This window comes from Micromys minutus (genome assembly GCF_963924665.1).
Source record: "Micromys minutus genome assembly, chromosome: 21".
In the NCBI taxonomy this organism is placed as follows: Eukaryota; Metazoa; Chordata; class Mammalia; order Rodentia; family Muridae; genus Micromys; species Micromys minutus.
In genome coordinates, this window is record NC_137956.1 from 43,756,133 (window position 1) to 43,779,011 (window position 22,879).

General features: G+C 47.5%; 1 protein-coding gene across 1 annotated transcript in view; it reads left to right on the forward strand.

The window, feature by feature from the left end:
* GLB1 (galactosidase beta 1) overlaps positions 1-22,879 on the forward strand; it is a 66,215-nt gene that overhangs the window by 30,853 nt on the left and 12,483 nt on the right. The window contains exons 8-14 of the mRNA XM_080934209.1: positions 2,410-2,531; positions 2,612-2,652; positions 6,064-6,176; positions 12,521-12,595; positions 15,957-16,046; positions 18,241-18,357; positions 20,840-20,971. Of these exons, the coding sequence (XP_080790335.1) occupies positions 2,410-2,531; positions 2,612-2,652; positions 6,064-6,176; positions 12,521-12,595; positions 15,957-16,046; positions 18,241-18,357; positions 20,840-20,971 (690 nt within the window). The remainder of the gene's footprint in view (positions 1-2,409; positions 2,532-2,611; positions 2,653-6,063; positions 6,177-12,520; positions 12,596-15,956; positions 16,047-18,240; positions 18,358-20,839; positions 20,972-22,879) is intronic.

Consider the following 22,879-nt stretch of genomic DNA (forward strand, 5'->3'; position numbering starts at 1 on the left):
CCCTGGAGCTGCCTAATGTGGGATGCTGAGGTCCAGTTCTCTGAAAGAACAGCAGGTACTTTTTGGGAGGAGGCAGGGTTCAAGACAAGATTTCTTAGAACTCGATCTGTAGACCAGGCTGGTCTTGAACTCACAGAGATCCTTCTGTCTTTGCCTCAAATGCTGGGATAAAAATCTTGCATCACCACAAGCTCAATAGATGCTTTTTAATCTTCTAAGCAGCTTCAGTAGCTGAGAGACGCGTTTCCTAACTCTGCAAGCTTCTCCACCTCTCCTGAGGATCTGGTTGAAATGCGGAGCTCATTCTGCTGGGCCTGGGTGGACCTGACACTGGATGCTTCCAGAGCAGCCAGGGAGCAGCAAGGTTGCAGTTTTTATGAGCTTCCCTCCAAGTTGCTGCAGCAGGCAAAGAAGCTGCAGAGACTGCATAGGAAGGCAGAGCTGTTTCCTGGAGCCTCTCCGTTCTATTCTGACATTGAACGGATGTTACATTACTTCTGGCTAGAGGGTCTCAAGATCAGTATTCACACACAAAAAAAAGTGAATTGTGCATAATGGATAAATTTGGGGGCTGGCTTGTTGTTGTTGCTTTTTTTTGTTTGTTGTGGCTGTGGTTAATGGTATAACATCGATCCCACTGGAGAAGACCACTCAGACATAGTTTATACCCAGTTGAAAGTCATTATTCTAGCTAGCTGGGACTACACTCAGGTTTTGGGGACCTCAGTATAGACCTAAGAATTTAGACGATGGGCTTTTATACGAAACAACAGCATCTGTTATCTCTCTCAGCAGCTGTGGGATTGTGGGTTGTGGGGAGGGACCGGAGGGAGGATTGTTCAAGCAAGCAGTTAAACAGAAGCCAAGCTAAGTTAGCTAGGGCATCTTTGCCTCAAGGCCTAGAATAGAATTGGATAATTTCCCACTGGATTTCTTCATCAAAGAGATTAAATACTGGTTAAACCTGAAATGACCTCAGCAAGAATCTAAGATGGGCCAGGCAGTGGTGGTGCATGCCTTTAACCCCAGCACTTGGGAGGCTGAGGCAGGCAGATCTCTGTGAGTTCAAGGCCAATCTGGTTTATAAAGCAAGTTGCAGGCTTATAGAGTGCTATGCCCTCTACACTGTCTTGCCCTGTCACACTGGGACTAAATGCAGGTCTTACACACAGTAGGCAATTTCTCTACCACTGAGATATAGCCCCAGCCCTTGGGTTTTTGTGTTTCATTTCTAATACAGTCTTATGAGGTAGCCTCCAGTGGGTTTCAGATTAACTATGCAGTTTAGACTGACTTTGAACTCAGAATTCTTCTGCCTCGGCTTCCCAAGTGCTTGAATTATAGTTACGCACCACCATGCCTGACCGGAGCTATTAATTATGAGAATATCTTGCCTGGCTAAATGTTTTGGTGTTGGGGGGAAGGGGCAGGAAGTGTGGGACATTCCCAGCTGACAAAACTGATGAAGGTTAAAATCTTTTAGGAATCGGTTGTCCCAAAATATCCATGGAGGATCAGGTGTGGGATACTCAAGTCCCTTCTGTAAAATGATGCATTTCCTGTCCTAGGCATAATTCTACTCTAAGTTGCTTGTGCCTGATCCAGTATAGATACTGTCCTGATAACTTATTTTTTTAAGATTTATTTATTTTATATATGTGAGTACACTGTCATTGTCCTCAGACACACCAGAAGGGGGCATCAGATCTCATTACAGATGGTTGTGAGCCACCATGTGGTTGCTGGGATTTGATCTCAGAACCTCTGGAAGGACACACAGTGCTTTTAACCACTGAGCCATCTCTCCAGCCCTGGATAGCATATTAATTTGTTATTTAGTTAATAATGACAGGGGTGGAGAAGTTTATACATGTTCAGTACCGACACAAAGTTTTTCTCAGAAAAAAAATATTTTTTAAAAAAATATAAGGTCTCATGTATCCCAGGCCTCCAGCTCACCATATAGCTAAAGATTACCTTGAATTAATTTATAATCCTCCTGCCTCTACCACCTGAGTACTGGGTTTACAGGTGGGCACCACCACACCTATTTTTTGCAGGGCTGGGGACGGAACCCAGGGTTTCATTTGCTCTAGGCAAGCATTCTGCCAGTTGAACCATATCCCAAATCTTTCTGATTGTTAATAGGTTGGGTCTACAGTGCAGAACCCATGGATGTGGAGGGTTGACCATACTTGTATTGTGTTAGATGAAATGTCACAATTGGTAGACATTGATACTGTTGCAATTGTAGGTCCTCATGGGACCCTCTGCGCTCTCGCTGAAGCAGGATTATCAACCTCCCTTGACACCCGTTCCTTGGAGAAGTGGACAGGGCATTACAGGGACACCTCAGCATCAATTGAGGGTCGTTAGTGCCTCCTAAGCACCACCCCCTTTCCCTTTCAGATCAATTCGGAGTTCTATACTGGCTGGCTAGACCACTGGGGTAAACCCCATTCCACAGTGAAAACTAAAGCAGTGGCTTCCTCCCTCTATCACCTGCTTGCCCATGGGGCCAACGTGAACTTGTGAGTACCCAGGACTGGGAGAGGGGACCCTGTGGCTGTGGCTCACGGTGAAGTATGTGTGTTCTCTTATTTCTCTGTAGGTACATGTTTATAGGTGGGACCAATTTTGCCTTTTGGAATGGTAAGATCACATCCATTTGTAGTAAAAGCTTATCCTGTTTCCGGTGTGTGATTTGGGAGATGGTGTACCTATGGCCAAGTTTTATTTTCTGTCATTTGTCTTCTAAATTTTCTTAATGTATAAGAATCACCCGTATAGTCATTTGAGTGTGGAAAAAAAAAAAAACCTTAAGGGCTGTAATCTGTTCATTTAAGGGTCTTATTTTTAAGCCAGTCTAACAGTCCAGTGCAGCAGGTGTGTGTGTGTGTGTGTGTGTGTGTGTTCATGTCCTCTGCTTTGGTCTTTCTGTGTGTGCATTCATGTGTTGTGCAGGTGTGTGTATACATGTGTATCTGTGGGTGTGCATACATGTGGGGGCCAGGGTCAACCTGCAGTGTCGGTCCTCAGGCACCAGCTCTCTTTTCCTGTTTTTTTAAACAAGATCCCTCACCGACTTCATTGCCAAGTAGACTAAGTTCGCCACTGAGCCAAGGAAGCCTCCTGTCTCTACCTCCCTGATCTGTCTGTCTCTCTCTCTCATGATTACTATATTTATTTATGAATATGTGGGGGTCAAAGAACAACTCACAGGAGTTGGTCCTCTTCTTTCACCCTATGAATCATGAGGGTTGAGCTCAGATGGTTGGGCCTGGTGGGACATCTTTACCACTGAGCCGTCTCCCCACTTCCATTTTAATTTAAAAAAAAAAAAAAAACCATAAAACTGATGATGTTAAGTAAGTACTCTTAGCTTTCTCACAGTTGTACAGTCCTTACCTTCTATTTCTAGAACATTCTCCCACCTGCCAGAAAGAAACTACGCACTGCTAAACTGACGCCCTTTCTTCCTCACAGCTCTGCAGGTCACTAAGCTCTTTCCTGCTGCCAGGACTCTCCTGCTCTGAATATTTCTTATAAGCAGAACCATATAATATAGACGTAATCATTTTAGGTAATTTTTAGTTAATTATAAGTAATCTGGTGGTTTTTTGGTTTTGTTTTGTTTTGTTTTGTTTTGTTTTAGCCTAATCTGGTCAAGATTCATCCATGTTCTCTTGTGTATCAATACTTTATTTTCATCGCTAAATAATATTCTAGGCTTGGGGGGGGGGTATGGTTCAGTTACTAGGGTGCTTGCCTCAAATGCACAAGGCCCTGGGTTCAAGCCCCGTGTCCATGTACCTGGTGGTTCATGTGCCAGCACTTGGGAGAAAGAGATGAAAGGAAATTCTCAGGCTGCGCAGTGGGTGAGAGGCCACATGAGGCTGAGTCAGGTGTGGTGGTGGGAACCCATTATCCCACCGTTTGGGAGGCAGAGGCAGAATTACCACAAGTTTGAGTCTAGCCTGATCTACATAGTGAATCCTAGGCTAGCCAGGGTTACATAGTAAGACTCTGTCTCAAAACAATAAGTAAACAAACAAATAAATAAAAGCAAAAGAATTTTAAAAAGAAAGCGATAAAAGCTGTCCTTAGCTCTTGGCTCGGCCCCTGCTGTGTGGTGGGAATCTGTCTCCTGCCTCTGTCAAGTTCTCACCAGGCTTTTCTCCCAAACCAGATGGAAGGCCAGCGAGATGGTCCAGTGGCTAAAGGTTGTTGCTGCCCAGCCTGGAGACCTGAGTTTGCTCCTTGGGACCTGTAGGGTGGAAGGAGAGAAAATGACTCCCGAAACTGACCTCCCCATGAGTACCATGGCACACATACAAACAAAACCAGTTAACTCTGATTTTCGTCCATTTCAAACAAGACGGTAGCCAGCCCCTAGCTTTTATATGCATATGCACAGATATGCCTACCCACCTGTATATCCAGGTGCTCATGCGTGTGTGCATGCAGTCAGCACATGAAGCTTAGCACAGATAAGTCAAATGAGAAATCCACTCTGGAGAGGAGCCACCCAGAACGTGAGCTCCTTAGGTGAGGATGTGGTTTTTAGTCTCTCCGTGTCTCGTGGGAAGGAATGTATCTGAACTTGTGCGTCCCCTGGGCTGGCAGACCTGGTGAAGAGCTGCCCCGGAGGAGTAGGGAGTAGAGAAAATTAATGCACCAATCTGTTGGCATCGATGAGAAAGTTAACGCTGACCTAATCCCCGATCACTGATACGTCAGCCTGCTGACAGCTGGTCCTCAGCCCGTCACAATTTATCACCAAGCATGGGCGAACCGTCATATTTTGGGCCTCATTTATTTACAAATTAGAGCTGTCCTAGAACAGTTTCAGTTTCCCGTGTGCACGGCATTGTACTGTTTAAGCTAGAGGAGGAGGTGGAAACCTTGCAGGCTCACAGTTGGCTGCAGCAGTGTTATCTCAAGAGCTGCAGGTGGCACCCTCTTGGCTCAGTGCCAGCTTAGGCTGCACGAGGCCCTGAATTCCACCCCAGCACTGCATAAACCAGGTTTGGTGATACATGCCTGTGACCCTGGATACACATCTGTGATCACAGTACCCAAGAGACTCACCTGTGACCCCTGATACACACCTGTGATCCCAGATATATACCTGTGACCCCTGACACACACCTGTGATTCCGGCACCTGAGAGAGACGCTTGTGATCCCAGATACACACCTGTGACCCCTGATACACACCTGTGATCCCAGATATATACCTGTGACCCCTGACACACACCTGTGACCCCTGATACACACCTGTGATCCCAGATATACACCTGTGACCCCTGACACACACCTGTGACCCCTGATACACACCTGTGATCCCAGATATACACCTGTGACCCCTGACACACACCTGTGACCCCTGATACACACCTGTGATCCCAGATATATACCTGTGACCTCTGACACACACCTGTGACCCCTGATACACACCTGTGATCCCAGATATACACCTGTGACTCCTGACACACACCTGTGATCCCAGATATATACCTGTGACCCCTGACACACACCTGTGACCCCTGACACACACCTGTGATCCCAGCCATTGGCAGGGGAAGCAGGGAAAGGTGGTTTTATGTCCCCAGACTGATTGGCTGTTAGATAAAGGTATTCCCTGCAGGGATGTAAACTGAGAGAAAGCATATCACAGCACCCACTGCTCTATCCAGAGGACCCAAGTTTGATTCCAGCACCTACATCTGCACCTCTAGTCCCAGGAGATCTGACACACTCTTCCGGCCTCTGGATCACAGATAGTGCACAGACATATATGCTGGCAAAACACGTATACACATAACCCAAAAAAGGAGAATGACCTTGAACTTCCAATCTTTCTGTCCCCACCTCCCAGATGCTAGTTACAGGCATGTGCCAGCACATCCGGTGTTCAAAGTGCTGGGGAAGCGCTTGGCCAGCTGTGGAAACTGAATCCCATCTCTGGGGCTTTAATGTGTCTTTCATTTCTCCTCACCCTAACATGAGCCCCTTAGCAATGACCTCGAGTGATCCGTGACATGTGTCTTCTGTCTTCTAGGTGCCAATATGCCCTATATGCCACAGCCCACCAGCTATGACTACGATGCCCCACTGAGCGAGGCAGGAGACCTCACTAAGAAGTATTTTGCTCTAAGAAGTGTCATTCAGAAGGTGGGTCCTTTGAACTCTCAGTGAGCTGGGCTGCAGGGAAGCCTGCCATGAACTCCTGGTGGCTTTGTGCATGGTTCCCTCACTAACGGAGAAGCAAGGAGGCACAGGTTTGGGGTGCAGCCTGGGAAACACCCCATGCGGGGTGGCTGTGAGCTGCTGCGGAGAAAGATGCTGTGCTCCATGGGAGCAAGCGACTGCTGTTCCCTCTAGCTGACTGGAACGTCTCTGTTCTGCCAGCAGCCCTGCCTTTGAAGCACCTAAAGCTCTCAGGTGGGGTTTCCTGTCTCTGTGGTGAATTAAAAAAAAAAGCAAACCCACAGTTTTTTTGCTCAGTCACCTGAGTTTTGAAGTTTAATTTTCTGACTATAAGTGGTAAAAAAAAAAAATATGTGTCATATAATGATGATTTAAGCACATGTTAAGATTTGTGTTCAGAAATGTTTCTTTTGGTTTTTTTTGGGGGGGGCGATTGGTTTATGTTTTGAGACACGGTCCCTCTGTGTAGATGAGATTCGTACTTTGAACTCACAGAGATCTGCCTGCCTCTGCCTCCCGAGAGCTGTGAACCACCGCACCTGGCATGTTATAGAAAAAGAATGATATAAACCTAGCGTGGTGCATGCCTGCGTCATGGGTGCAGAGCAGGAAGTCCTGGAGTTAAATCATCCTCGGTTATATGGTTGGAGGCCTCGGCTACCTAAGACCATCTCTCCAAAAACCAAAAAAGAGAGAGAGGAAGGAAGGAAGGAAAGAAGGAAGGAAGGAAGGAAAGAAAGAAGGAAGGAAGGAAGGAAGGAAGGAAAGAAGGATGGATAAAAGGAAGGAAGGATGGATAAAAGGAAGGAAGGAAGGGTGGATGGATAAAAGGAAGGAAGGAAGGAAAGAAGGAAGGAAGGAAGGAAAGAAGGAAGGAAGGAAAGAAGGAAGGAAGGAAGGAAGGGTAGATGGATAAAAGGAAGGGAAAAATATATTCCCATCTAAAATTTCTTTTCTCTTTTAAAATTTTTATTTATTATCTAAGATTTGTGTGTGTGTGTGTGTGTGTGTGTGTGTGTGTACATACGTACACATGTGTGTGAGCATCTGAGGATGCCAAAAAGGTCATCAAGTCCCCTGGAACTGAAGTTAACAGGCAGTTGTCAGCTATTCGATGTGGTTGATACTGTGAATGGAAGTGCAGTTTTCTGAAGGTTACACTCCCTTAACCACTGGACCGTGTCTCCGGATTCCTCGTAACTCTTGATGCACAGAGACTGGTTTCTGTTTTTCCCGTGTGTGTGTATGTGATTGTAAGTGTAACTCTTGATGCACAGAGACTGGTTTCTGTTTTGCCCATGTGTGTGTATGTGATTGTAAGTGTAACTCTTGATGCACAGAGACTGGTTTCTGTTTTGCCCATGTGTGTGTATGTGATTGTAAATGTAACTCTTGATGCACAGAGACTGGTTTCTGTTTTTCCCGTGTGTGTGTATGTGATTGTAAGTGTAACTCTTGATGCACAGAGACTGGTTTCTGTTTTGCCCATGTGTGTGTATGTGATTGTAAGGGTAACTCTTGATGCACAGAGACTGGTTTCTGTTTTGCCCGTGTGTGTGTGTGTGTGTGTGTGTGTGTGTGTGTATGTGATTGTAAGTGTATGGGCATGCCCTCTTTAAACTTCCCCCACCTTATTTTTAAGGTTCACTGGCCAGCTGCCCCCCCCCCCAGACTTTTCCATCTCTAGGAGCACAGGCGCGTGCCAGCCTGCCTAGCTTTTGGTGAGGCTGGGCATCACACTCAGCTCTTCTGCTCAAGCCGCTGGCTCACCTGAGCCCCACGCAGAGATTAATTTTTGCTTTTTCTTTTTCTTCCTTTAAATTTTCTTGTGTTCTCCATTCTCTTGTTTTTCTTCTCCGTATTACTTTCCCTTCACCTTATTTGAGGGTGTTTTTGTTTTCTTTGCTCCCCACTTCTTTTTGTTCCAGGAGTTTGTCTTTCTCTGTGTTTTTGTTTTCTTACCTATTCTAGTGTGTTATCTGTGCCCTTAGAAGAACAGCTCCCAAGGCTACCGTGCATGGGAAGTGAACAGAGCGCAGCAGCCAACGCCCGGCGGGAGCCTCCCTGGTGCCCCTCCATCTTCCTCTGCGCCCACCCCCCTGCCCGGAGCTAACCACTACCCCACCTCCTGTTGCCGTGCAGTCAAGGAACTTGTTTTGAACTTGACGTAAATGAATTCATACAATACAAAATGGATCCATACAGTTCACACCTTGGTGTCTGGCCCTCGGGAAGCTCCATCGTCAGTTGTAGTTTATGATAGAGTGTTTGCTCAGCACTGTGACGGGTGTGGTGATACACAGCTGCAATCCTAACATTCGGGAGGAGGAGGAGCAAGGGATTCAGGGTCATCCTGCGATACATAGTGTATTTGAGGCCATCCCGAGCTACATGAAACCATACCTGAAAAAATAATTTTAAAATGTACTAAGGGCCCGGTGAGATGGCTCAGTGCTTCCTTGACTTCAGTCTCAGCGCCCATGAAACCTAAGCTGGGCAGGAGAGTAAACACAAGTAATCCCACTTGGGAGATGGAGGCAAGAGGGTCATAAGTTCAAGGTTATCCTCAGCAACATTGAGAATTTGCTACTTGGGGGTCCTGTTTTAATTACTTAATTAGTACCATAATGATTTCATATTTTTTTTTAAGATTTATTGATTTTTATTTATCTGAGTACACTGTGGCTGTCTTCAGACACACACCAGAAGAGGGCATCAGATCTCATTACAGATGGTTGTGAGCCACCATGTGGTTGCTGGGAATTGAACTCAGGGCCTCTGGAACCGCTGAGCCATCTCTCCAGGCCGGCTTCGGGTGTTTTTAACCCATAATTCTCATTCCTTCACAGATGATTAAACAGGTACGTGTCATGTACTGCTTGGCACTAGCTGGTTTTAGCTGCTTGGCACACACAGGCCTCCTGTGAAGGTGAAACCCGTACAAAGGCTTCAGGCAGAGATGAGCAAGCAGAGCCTTGTGTTGAAGGCCAGGGCTGGAACATCGTCAGGACTCAGCCAGGGAGAGGACGGTGCCCTGCTTTTAGAATGTACGGGACAGGGCCCAGCCAGTGAAGTCTGAGGAGGTGGATGAATCCAAGTATAGAACTGTTTCATCCGGCTCCTGGGCCAGCCTGAGACCCGCTTTACTGAGGACGCATGGGAGGGTTGGGCAGAACAGATGGAGGGTTATGCAGGCTGCAGTCCGAACTGACCAGGGAGAGAACCCCAGTGAAGCAGGAAGACCAGTCGGGGGTCGGTGGTAACTGTGGTGTGTGTACACACATCTCCAGTCAGACTCAGACCACAATATGAAAGTGGAAAGCCGCATGCCCTGGCTCACACTATAATCTCAGCACTTGGGGAGCTGAGGTGGGACAGCTGCCATGAGTGTGAAATCAATCTGGGCTACGTAGTGAGTTCTAGGCCAACCAGAGCTAGCTACAGGGTGAAATCCTGTCTCAGGGTGAAATCTCAGAGGGGATGGGTGAGAGGGGAGTGGGGGGGGATGCAGATACTTGGGACTTTCTGGGGCACGTGTGAGGGAAAAGGGCAAGGATCAGACACCTCTGCCCACGGGAGACTCAGCAAGTCAAGTGTTTATCTCTGAGGCTGAGGGTCTGAGTTCAGGTCCCAGGATCCATGTCGTACAGAGAGAAAAGTGACTCCTGAAAGTTATCCATATGCAAGTGGTAGCAGGCTGTGTGTGTGTGTGCGTGCTCGTGCGTGAGCGTACAGTTGTCACCACTGTTGTCATCATCATCATCATCATCAAACAACATAAACCCCATAATAACTAGAATCAAATGTCTCTTACTGTTTGGCCTGACCAACTCCAAGGTTAGCGTTGTCAACTCTGCATTACAGATCACACGTGGGGGTTGTGAGGTGGTGGTTGAGAGGTTGTACATGTGTGTGTATGCTATGGCGCTCACGTGAACGTCAGAGACATCTCCATGACTGTCATCAGCAGAGGGTGTCCTTGGGCCACACAGTGGCTAAGATTGCCTGTGGGGCGTGAGGGAGAGAGAGAAGAGAATCATGCAAAAGACCAATCCAGGAGATCCCATGGGTCTACCTGGCAGGCCAGGTAAGGGGGGTCTGCAAGAAAGCCATCGTCACAGTGAATGCGATAAAGCTGGCCGGGTAGATGGCAGGTGAGGGCATTCGCTGACAGGCCCGGCGACCTGAGCTCAGTCTCCAGTTATGACATGGTTGAAAGGAGAGAATTGACTCCCAAAGTTGTCCACTGATCGCCACACATGCACACCTACCCTCGTAATGTGTGTGTGTGTGTGTGTGTGTGTGTGTGAGAGAGAGAGAGAGAGAGAAAGAGAGAGAGAGAGAGAGAGATTTCGTTTTTCAAGCCATGGTTTCTCTGTGTAACCCTGGCTGCTCTGTGGACCAGGCTGGCCTGGGACTTGGAGATCCACCTGCCTCCTCCCCTGGCTTGTACGAGAGGAGGAATAAAGGTGTTCATCACCAGCACTTGGCTCAGGAATGGCTTGTTTTAAAGACTCTGTTTCCCCCAGTGCTGGGGAATCTCTCCTAGGGTCACGCATGCTCAGCAAGTCTTTGGCTTGTAGTGAGTGGTGCTCCTCCTGGAACTTGCAGATACATAGGTAACTCATTTGCTAAAGTATTTGGAATGTATGCTTGCGTGAAGGGAAATATCTAATGACAAGGGCCCCATGTAGACTCTCCTGACCCCTCCCTTCTCCAGAGACTTAGGGAGTGGAAAAGCTCTCCCAGTGAGACAATGTCAGGGTACCCAAATGGAGATGGGCATTGTCTGTCCTGCCTGGGACTATGGGGAGAACAGCTTCCCAGCAGGCTGCGAAAGCCAACGCTCATATGTGGCTCTAAAAGGCTTGACAAAACTTAACATTTGCATTTTTCTGAGATACTGTCTTTGGTGTGGGTAAAACTAAAGTAGAAATGGTTAACACTTTGACCATAAAACTCCAGGGTAGAGTGTTACCCTCCCAACACACACACACACACACACACACATACACACACACACACACACACACACACACACACATACACACACACACATACACACACACACACACACACACACACACACACACACACACACATTCTGATGAAAACAGTCCTGTCTCTGTGAGCTCTTGATTAAATTGGTGACCTATTTTAACAGTTCTATCTTAACCTCCAGTGTATGAGTGAGTGAGTGAGTGTGTGTATGTGTGTGTGTGTATGTGTGTGTGTGTGTGCATGTCTGCATACAAGCCCATGTGCACTCCTTCGAGCTTGTCCAAGCACACTTGTGTAAAAGACAGAGACCAACTTCTGGTATCTTCCCTTACCTCTGTCTGGTTTACTTCTGAGACAGGGTTCCTCACTGAACTCTGAGCTTGCTGTCAGCTAGGCTGGCTGCTGCAAACCTTGGGGAACCACCCATTTGTGTATCCCTCCAAACCCCCATTGCTGGGGTTTCAATGCCACACCAGGCTTTCAAGTGAGTCCTGAGGATCCGAAATCAGGTCCTCAAGCCTCCATGGTGGACACCCTAACCACTGAGCCACCCCCTCCCCAGCCCAGCCATCGGCCTTTGACTCATCTCTGGGCAAAGTCACTCATGCTGTTTCCTGGCTGTGTAGTGATGTGGAAATCTTTACTATGTGACTTAATCAGAGGTCAGTACAGCCGGCCGTGGCATTCCTCACTCTGAGAGAGGACAGTTTCTAACTAGGGCTATTGCGCACCCCCCCCCCCCCCACAAAGGGCTTCTAAGCAGAGTCTTGAGATGGGTGAATGGAAACAGGAGACCAGAGCAGGAAAAGCCAGTTTTTGTGGAGACTGCTGCATTCCCTGAGGGGAAAGATCAGCTGGGTATCTATCTTTGAATGCGGTGACGAACAGTTTTGATGGTCAGCCTGGAAGCCACGTCTCAGGCCTAGATTATGTTGGAGAAATGGAGGGTAGGGGGTAGAGCATGTGTGTATATTTGCTTATTTTCTGAAATATTAATTACCAGGATAGAATGTTATGATTTCTCTTAAGCAGTAAACCAGTACCAATAAAAACTCATCAAACAGAATTAGGCGTAGTGGTATACACGATTTTCATCTCTGCACTTGAGATGGAGAGCCAGGTGGATCTCTTGAGTTTGAGGCCAGCCTGGTCTACAGAGTAAATTCCAGGTCAACTAGGAATACACAAACAAACCCTGTCTTTGAAAAAAAAAAAAAAAAGAGGGAAAAAAAGAGTTTTACAGATGAACGTCTGAAGGGTTAACGATTTTGTTTTGTTTTTCCCTCTTCTCCCCACCATGCTTATAGTTTAAAGAAGTCCCAGAAGGCCCCATCCCTCCGTCTACACCCAAGTTTGCATATGGAAAAGTTGCTCTGAGAAAGGTAAGAAAGGATACAGGGTTGGTAGTGTAGCTCAGAGGGTAGCGTGTTTGCTTGGCATAAGTGGATCCCTGGGGCCTCTCCTCTGCACCATACAAACCAGGCATGCTGGCATACACCTGTAACCCCAGCAGTCGGTAGGATGAGGACTTCAAGGTCATCTTTAGCTACATGGGGAGTTAGAAGCTAGCCTGGGCTACATAAACCCTGTCTTGAAAAGAAAAAAAAAATCCTCACTGGGAGTCTGATGGGTAGGCACAGTAACTGGGGGTGTCATTGCCGGCTAGAGGCTGGCTCTCTTCCCTGAATTTGTTTTCTGAGAGCAGGGTGGAAGGGTTGGCATTTCTAGAGGAGGGGAGAGATGGAAAAGATGGCGCTCGTGCCCGCTAACAAGATGCAGGGCACGATGCGCATGGGCTGCTCCGTTCGTTTTGGTTCGGTCGGTGCTTGGTTTTAAAAGGCAGTGCTTTGGGTCTCTGTGGAAGTGACACCTTACTTCCTGGTTCTGTCCAGTGAGGCTTTCTCCCATCATCTGCCTCTTCATTATTTTTTTTCTTTGTTACATTTACTTCTTGGGTTGGGAGGCTCGAGTTCCATGGCACCCAGATGGAGGCCAGTGAATAACATGAAGGAGTCAGTATCTCTTTCTACTGTGTGTGGGGGGGACTCGAACTCGGGCAGGTCCTCAGGCACGGTGACAAGCGCCCTTATCTGCTGAACTGTCTTGACAGTCCCATTCACCCCTTTTTAAATGAGCTCCTCCAAGCCACAGGAATTTTGATATCTCTGCTTTTAAATTAGATCCAAAAATCATATCATAGTGACTTTTTGGATACCGGAACATCAGAGGAAAAAGATAGAAATTAATCATTAATAAGAGTTTAGGTAATTTTATTCTGGGGAGGAAAGGAGAGAGTTACTTAATGGTTTACAAAGTTGGTTTGTTTTCACTCTTTGGGTCTCCGGTTTTCCCCCCAGCCCCATCTTTCCCTCCTACGTGCATTCATTCACCAGAAAAAGAAGAAAACATGAATAGTCACTTATTTCCTAAGAATCTTGAAATTCTAAAATAGCAGCATAAGTTTTTATCTTTAAGGCAAACACCAAACACCACAGTCTAGTTTTTCCATTCGTTGCCTCGAGCGCCTGGTTGGCTGGCTGAGCTGCCGTAATAGTTTCCGTGTGGTGTCAGATCCTGTGCCACAGTCTACAGAGAACATGGTCTGATAGGAATCTCTTCTTAGATCAATCACGCTTGAATCACACTTGGAAGGGGGCACACGTTCATCTCTGAGCTGCTTAAGAAAAAATGGTCGCTTAGTTTTAAGACAGTTGAGAGTTCTTTCACAGGATATAAATAGCTGCAAATATTTAAAACGGCAATAAAATTAAAACACATGAAGGAATACAGCTTAGTGCTGTGAAGGACATCAGCAAATTGGCGTGGTAGCTCATACATATGATCCTAACTGTGGGGGCTAAAGCAGGAGGAGTAAGGCCAGCCTCTGCTACATAGTGAGTTTGAGGCTAGCCTGGGCTTTAAAGAAAGATTCTATCTCCAAAAGAAAGGTGTAGGGGAAGCAGATGTGGGTGTAATCCCAGCACTTGGAAATGGAGAAATGAGGATGAGATGTTCAGGGTCAGCTTGGCTACATAGAGAGGTCTAGCCTGGGCTACAGCAGACACTCATTGTGTAATAAACTCAACACAAAACACAGAAAGCTGAGAGGGAGGGAAAGAAGGAGGGAGGGAGGGAATCAGCATTGGAAACTTCAACGTCTGCAAAACATAGCATATAATAAAGTTTTATTTAAAATTGTATGTGTTTGTGTGTGCACTTGCACAAATTTGTGGAGTTCAGAGGACAACTTTCAGGATCAGTAACACGGGCTCAGAATACCTGCCACAGAAGCTTGGAAGACAATGGGACAGCCGTGACACAAGCTTGTGACAGGGTTCTGGCAGATCTAATCTTGGAGTGATTTACCTCTACCTTACTATCTTTGCTTCAGAACTCTTCCTCACTTGAAAACATGAGTTGTTTCGCTGAGGTGGCCTCATGCCTCGGGTGCTGTTTGTTGTGAGGCCTGTCTTATAGAGAACCCTGAGCTGTATTTCTGAATGGGTACACTTGAAACTCTCTTTAAGACTTCTATTGTTTTGTTTACATTTTTATCAAGAGTTAGGAGCAGGGCCTGCAGAGATGGCTCAACAGTTAAGAATGCTGACTGTTCGCACTCTCTCTCCTCTTCTAAGTTTTGTTATGTTTTTTTTGAGACAGGGTTTCTCTGTCTCTGTGTAATCCTGGGCATCCTGGATCTCAACATGTAGACCAGGCTGGCCTCAAAGTCACAAACGTTTGCCTGCCTTCTAAGTGCTGAGACCAAAGTTGTGTGTCACCATGCCTGGCTTTGACTGAACTTCCGAGGGTCCGGGTTTGATTCCTACCAACCACATGATGGCTCACGACCATCAGTGACTCCAGTTCCAGGTTCTGAGTCCCTCTTCTACTCTCCTGGGCACTGCACACACATGGTACACAGACACACGTGCAGGCCAAAAGCCCAAACACATAAAAGAAAAATGAAATGAATGGGCTTAGGACAAGGCAAGTAGATCTCTGTGAGTTCAAGGCCAGCTTGGTCTACCTAGCAAGACCCTGTCTCCAAATAAAATAAAACAAAACAAAATGTTACGAGCAAGGCCCAAGGCTTGCTGCTCAGTGGTAGAGAACTTACCTAGTTTGTATGGAACCCCGGGCTCATAGCCGGGTATGGTGGCACATGCCTTTAATCTCAACACTTGGAAGGCAGAGGAAGGTGGATCTTTGTGAATTCGAGACTCATGAGTCTATAGGATGGCTTGGGCCGTCATTATAGAGAAGTTCTGTCTTGAAAAACCAAAGAAACCAACCAAACAACCTTGGGTTCAATCCTCAGCACTGCAGAAAACAGTAAGAAATAAAAGCAAGTAGGTACTAGGTTTTAGCTGAGTCAATGGAAGGCCTGCACGGCACGCTGAAAGTCCTGGGTTTAAACCCCAACAACATATAGGGTGGGAGTGGTTGAACACTCAGGTAACCCCCTAGCACTAGGAGGATCAGGAAAGCAAAGTCATCCTTAGCCACATAGCAAGCTTGAGGCCTCCCTGGGGCCACTTGAGGCTCCGTCTCAGAAAGAAAGAGAGAGGTGGAAGGAGAGAGAAGAAAATGGGGAGTGTGGGTGAGATCCAAGAGGATGGTGAAGCAACTGGAACTTGGACAGTTGAGGCTTAATCTCAGTGTCTTCGGAAAGTGAGACTAATAATCACCCCTCCCAACTCCCACTGGTGACAGGACACTGAGTCTGGTTTTGCTTCTTTTCAGTTCAAGACGGTGACCGAAGCTCTGGGCATCCTGTGTCCCAATGGGCCGGTGAGAAGCCTCTACCCTTTGACCTTCATTCAGGTAAAACAGGTAGGTCTCCACAGGAAGGGTTTTGTCTTTCTGTTCCTGGCGACACAGGTATGTCCTCATTGTTTCCTGGGTCTCCTTAATGGTGGCTGGGGTTAGGGCTGCATTGGTAAGGTGCTTGCCTGGCATTAGCAAAGCCCTGGGTTCGATCCTCAGCACCCCATAAACCAGGTATGGTGGCAAGCTTGCAATTCCAGCACATGGGAGGTGGAGGTAGGAGGCTCAGAAACTCAAGGCCATCCTCAGATACATGGTATCCAAGGCCAACCTGGGCTACATGAGATCCTGTCTCAAAAAATTAAAAAAAAAAAAGTCAGTTAAAGTTTTCATTCTTAAAGGTTCTGTTTCCTGCTTTGGGAAGAACTTTGGCATGCTGTGTGCTTTGCTTCGTTCCCTGACACTTCACTTCCTTGTCTCACCGGAAGTTTCTCGAAGCTTCTTATTCCCCAGGATTTTACCCTATACACGTTTCATTTGGTTCACCAGCTAGCTGTTGCTTTGCCTGCTTTGGGCGTGTGTGCTGTCAACTGCTTTCCCCCAGAAAACAGGGCTGAGATCCCAACTAAATGATCAAGTGTGACAAAGGAACCAAGTGACCCATGCATGGTATCCTGGAGACACCGTCCCATATCACATGGGGACCCAGGAGGACATGTCACCTCTGTTGTGTCCACATAAAAGGCATTTCCCTGGCTCCAGTGAGGGAGGAATGGTCTAAACCATCTGAACTCTGAAACTTTTGCTGTTAGTCTGGCTGTGGGAGTGTAATTCCAGCGAGTGGGAGGCCGAGGCGAGAAGCCGAAGAGCTGGAGGCCAGCCTGGGCTACGCGGTAAGCCCCGGCCTGGCTCATGAAACAGTGGGACCTTGTCTCAGAAAAACAGTCATGGGGGAATCCAACACCAGAACTCCAGTGAGATCGTGCGCTGGAGATAAGATTGGAAAAGAATTTAAGCAGCCGGAGAGATGCCTCAGTAGTTAAGAACACTGGCTGCTTTTCTAGAGAACCCGGGGTTCCGCTCCTTGCACCCACATGACTGATTATGATCTCCTGTAATTCTAGTACCAGGCCATCCAAAGCCTCTGGCCTCTGTGGGCACCTGCATTCAAGTGCACACACCCGAACATGTGCACTCTCGCACACGGGAACACACACACACAGGCCTGGCATGGCACAAAACAAGCCCTGTGCTTGAACCCCCACATTACATCCAACCAGGCACGGTTATACGAAGCCCCGTCACTTGAGAGGTGAAGGCAGGAGAATAAGAAATTCAAGATTATCCCTAGTTATGTGGTAGAGTTGAGTTCAGCCTGGGCTAACTGAGGCCTTGTCTTAAAAAAATCAGTAAATATTACTCCTGATTTGGTAGCAGAACCCACCCGCCCCCCCCAACTCTCTCTTTTCTTTTTCTTTAAAGAGTTTCAGGTTGAGTCTTGTTTTGTACTTTAGAGCAGATTTAGCCCAAGAACCTGGAGAACATTTTATTGAGCAGAACTCTGTCTTGTGTTTGGGGCTTTTCCTGGGGCTTTTGTTTTCTGTGTACGAGTGCTTTGCCGGCTTGTCTGTTTATTCGCTGTGAGTGTACTGCCCGCGTCCCTGGTTCCTACGGAAGCCTAGAGAAAGCTTCAAATGCCATCTGTAACTGGGATTACAGATTCTTCTGATCCCTGGTCCTCCTCAAGAGCAGCAACTGCTCTTAATGTCGGAGCCTTCAGACCCTTAAAAAAAAAAGCTATTGCTATCTTTATTTATTTTTGTTGGTGTGTATATTTATGTGTGCCAGAGCACACATATGAAGGTTAGAGGACAAGCTGTGGGAATGGGCTCTCTCCTTCCATCCTGGGGGTCCCAGGGATTGAACTCAGGTCATCAGGCTTTGTGGCAAGCACCTTTACCCATTGACCCATCCCACCAGCTCTTGATTCGTGAGTTTTTGGGGTTTTTTTCCCCCCCTGGGTCACTCTGGGCAGTAACTTAACTCTTTATTTTCCCAGTGCAGCAGAGAGAGCTCCTTTGTGTTTGAATAGTTCCGCCAAGACCTAAAAAGTCAGCTTGAGATTGGTTGTGACTGGAGGAAGCTTTTTATTCCCTACAGCTTTCAGAAGTGGCTTTCATCCAGATCAAGGGCAGCCAAGCTCTTAGCAGCCGAACCCTGAGTGTGATGCGTTCTTTTTCTCATACTCTTTTCTCACCAGTATTTTGGCTATGTGCTATACCGGACTACACTTCCTCAAGACTGCAGTAACCCGAAACCCATTTTCTCTTCGCCCATAAATGGTGTCCGTGATCGGGCCTATGTCTCTGTGGATGGGGTAAGCATTCTCTTTGAACTCCACATCTAAGCCATGACAGCCGGGGTGGAGGGTCTTCTACACTTCATAATGTAACAGCCTCTGTCCCTGAGCAGTCCTTGCTCCCTGCTTCGGCCCACATGCTGCAGACTCAGGGCTGTTCTCTGACACGCACACTCTACAAAACTCTGGGTCTCCTGAGTCCAGAGCCAACGCTGCTCTGTCTGAGCTTAGCATGTCACACAGGCCTTCTCTGCTCTGTAAGGACAACATCCATGTCGGCTTGGTACCTGTCACTCTACAAAATGTGCTGAATGACCTCAGTGTCTTCCCCTAACTGAAATGTTAGACCCTAAAGGGGTGCCCATGAAAGTTGTCACTGAAGTATTCATTTTCACAGTAAAATGCAGATACATTTTAAAGCACCCTTTCCAACATCTGGTGTGATAGCACACACCTGCAATCCCAGTTGTCAGAAGGTTGAGGCAGGAGAATTGCGAGATTCAGGCCAACCTACCTGCATGATGAAATCCAGGCTCTACAAAACAAAACAAAAAAGACTGGCAGGCCAGAGCCCATGAGATGGCTCAGCAGGTAAAGGCACTTCCCACAAGCCTGACAGTGACTCTGACATTGTACAAAGCGTAGCTGACCCCTGCAAGCTGACCTCTGCCCCATGACCCCTGCAAGCTGACCTCTGCCCCACTCATGTGCTTCAGCCCTTGGGTGTGCACATACAGGAAATGTTTGTTTTTGGAAGCAGGGTTTCATACAGCCCAGGTTGGCCTCAGACATATTTGTTATCCAGTGCAAGCCTTGAACTCCTGCTCTTCCTCTGCTTCCCGAGTGCTGGGATTACAGGTGTGCACAGCCACATCCAGAGTAGTTTAAATCAAAATATTTCATGCTCGGCTAGGAAGATAGCTTGGCCCGAAAGCGTTAGGGCCCTGAGGCCACATCACCAGCACCCATATAGAGAACAAAGAAACAAGGGGCTGGACAGATGGCTCAGTGGCTAAGGGCATTGGCTGTTCTTCCTGAGGACCTGGGTTCAACTTCCAGCACCTACATGGCAGCTCACTCTCTGTAACCCAGTCCTAGAAGATCCTGTGCGTTCATGGCTCCTGAGCACCGGGTGTGGACACGGTACACAGTTGTACATTGCAAGCAAAACGCTCAAACACATAAACAAAAGAAGAAGAAGAAGAAAATCTGTGTATGAAAGCATGCACCGACAGTCACAGAGCTGGGGAGGCTGGGAGGAGAGGATCCCTTGGGAGTCCGGAGTGGGCCAGAGATCTTATCTCAGAAAGGAAGATGGGCCATTTCTGAGGGATGACACCTAGAGTTGTCCCAGAGGCCTCTACACACATGCACGTGTGTACTTCCACCTGAACATACACTCGATCACACACACACACACACACACACACACACACACATGCGATATGGGGGGAGGGCTTTCTTTTATAGCCAACAGATTTAATTTCAGTGGGGACAAGCCCCCAGAGGTGGCACCGTGACTGCCATTTCCCGCCCTTCATTAGTTACGCCCCTAGTGACTGACGGTCAGTGTAGACAGTCTAAAACCCTTCTAAAAAGGTAGGGATGGGGTTGGGGGTTGAGCGCCGTCACAGAGCCCTGGGTTCTGGCCTCAGCTTGGGGTGGGTGTGGAGTGGTGAGTGAGTGAGTGAATGAATGAATGAATGAATGAATGAATGAATCGTTAGGAATCTCTTGTTGAGAATATACCTGTTGTTTTCCCTCACTCTGTTACATAATCTCTGTGGCTACATTCCCTAGCAACTGAGGTGAGCTGACTCCACCTAACTCCGATTTTATCTGTTACCTGATTTTATCTGTTCTCGCCACGTGCTCAGAGCCCTTTGCACCTAACTGTGCAGAGGTGAGGAGCTGTGAGGAGGTGAAGTAACCCTTCTCACAGGGACACTCGAAGGTCTCGTCTGTCTCATTCCTTTGAAAATAGAAGTGTAGGAGCCACACCTGGTGGTTGGGCAAGTGGGATGTGAGGCAGGAGAATTACAAATTCCAGGGAGGCCCTCACTGTAGAGGGAAAGAACTGACTTCCTCAAGTTGTCCTCTGACCTCTACATATACCATGGCACATGTGCATTCACACACACACGCACACACATAAATGTAAAATATATATATATATATACACACACACATATACATATTAATCAAGCATAAAAATGCCTGAGCCAAGCATGTTGGTCCACACTTGTAATCCCAGCACTATGAGGTGGACTGAGGAAGGTCTCAAGTTCAAGGCCATCCTGGGCTACACCACAGGACCTTGTTCTCACTCACTGTAGCGCATTCCCAGCAGAGGGACGGACAGCGACTGTGCAGGCCTGGGCACATCCAGACTCCCTGTAAACTGGATGACACTTCAGGACAGGAAAGGGGACCGATGAGCTGCACACACTGCTCTTTTTCTCTGCTCTTACCCCCATTCGGCCTTGGCTTTCCCTCACAGGTCCCCCAAGGGATCCTTGATCGAGATCTGATGACAGTTCTGAACGTCCAGGGGAAGGCCGGAGCCACGCTGGACATTCTGGTGGAGAACATGGGGCGTGTGAACTATGGCAGATTCATCAATGACTTTAAGGTAGGGACACTCACTCGCCCAAGGGATGGACCTGGGTCTGCGTGCAACACGCTCACACACCATCTCCGCTTCCCACTTCATTTATGCAGAAACAAATCTAATACTTTTTCTACTGAGGAATACAGTACACACACACACACACACACACTTTTTTTTTTTTTTTTTTGACACAGGGTCTCCCTGTGTAGCCCTAGCTGTCCTGGAGCTCCCTATATGGACCGGTCTGTCCTCAGATTCAGAGATCTACCCGAGTGTCTCTCAGGTGCTGGGATTAAAGGTGTGCACCACCACATTCTGCCTACAACTTACCTTTTAAATTCTGTTTATTCTCATTTTGTTTTTTTTTTTTTTAAGGCCAAGTCTCAGGTAGTCCAGGCTAGCCTTGAACTCACCATGACTTTGAATTTTTGATCCTTCTGCCTCCACTTCCCCGGTGCTGGGATCACAACCGTCTGCTACCATTCTGGTTATGCACTGCTGGAGGTTGAACTCAGGGCCTCTTGCACACTGGGCAAGCACCCTGCCAGCCGAGCCACATTCCCCAGCCCTTAGGTATTGATAAATACTTAAATATGCGATATATATTCCATCAGTATGCACATTGATATATGCCAATAGTTAAGAGCTGGGGAAATACACACACACACACACACACACACACACACACATATATATATATATATATATTTTTTTTTTTTTTTTTAATTCTGACCAGTCACCAGCTGTCACACATCCCAGCAGCTTCCTTTCGAGACCTGCACACGGAACCTAAGGAGGGAAGCCCCCTGATTTGTTTTGCAGCCTAGAAGATGGATTTCTTTGAGGGGCTCTTTTCCTCCACAGCCCCTAGGAACCCTGAGCTTTGCAAACAGAACACTTCCCTTGTGCTTGAGCTCAGTCATCCTGTGGGGAGAAACGGAAGCCACTTCACCATGCCCTTCCTCTGCTTACAAACCCACCCAGCTCATCAGGGGCTCTCCCTCCTCAACACCTGAGGCAGCTTGCGGACTCTGCTGCGTAGCCTTGGACCTGTGGCCTGCAACAAAGCTGTGTCACAGAGAGCCCCTGGGCTGCCATTCTGCCTCTGGCCAGTTACTTATTCTCTGTCCTGTCCCAGTGAGCTGTTCTAACGGGCGTTTCTGCATCATTGAGAAACTTTACACTTTTCATCTGGGTTCCTGTTTTGTTTAACTTGTTTAAGAAAAAAAAACCTCTCATAAGTCCAGGCCGTGCTGAGACTCACTGTGTAGACAGGCAGGGATGTCCTTGAACCCCTGAGCTTCCTTCCTCTACCTTCCAAGTGCTGAGCTTATAGGTCATGTGGTGCTGGGGAGCAAACTTGGGGTACTAGGCGAGTCTTCTATTACTGAGCTGAGTCCCCAGCCCAGGAAACTTTGTTGTTGTTGTTGTTGTTGTTGTTGTTGTTGTTGTGAGACAGGTCTCAACTTTGTAGCCAAGGCTGGTCTAGAACTCACAGCAATCCAGATTCTGGGTTTACAGGGACAGCCTCCACACCCAGCTCATAAAACATTTGTTCTGGTTCTAAAGTGTCCCCAAAGTGCTTCCTGGAGTACAACAGTGGGGTGGAGGCAGCTCTTCCCTGGAGAGGATGCTCAAGGTGTCGCCATGAGCCTCAGGTCCTGGTCTCGTTATATTTTTAACATGTATGTGTATTCATATGTAAGTATATGTGTATTTATGTATGTGTGGGCATGCACGTGTTCGAGTACACACACACATGCGTGCCCATGAGTATAAAGGAGCCAGGTTGACACCAGACTTCTCCTTCAACCGATCTCCACCTTACATCAAGGCAGGGTCTCAAGTGAACCCGAGCTCATGTAGTCACCTGACGTACATACGTATGTAGCCAGCTTGCCCTGGGGAATTCCCTGCCTCCCCCTCCTG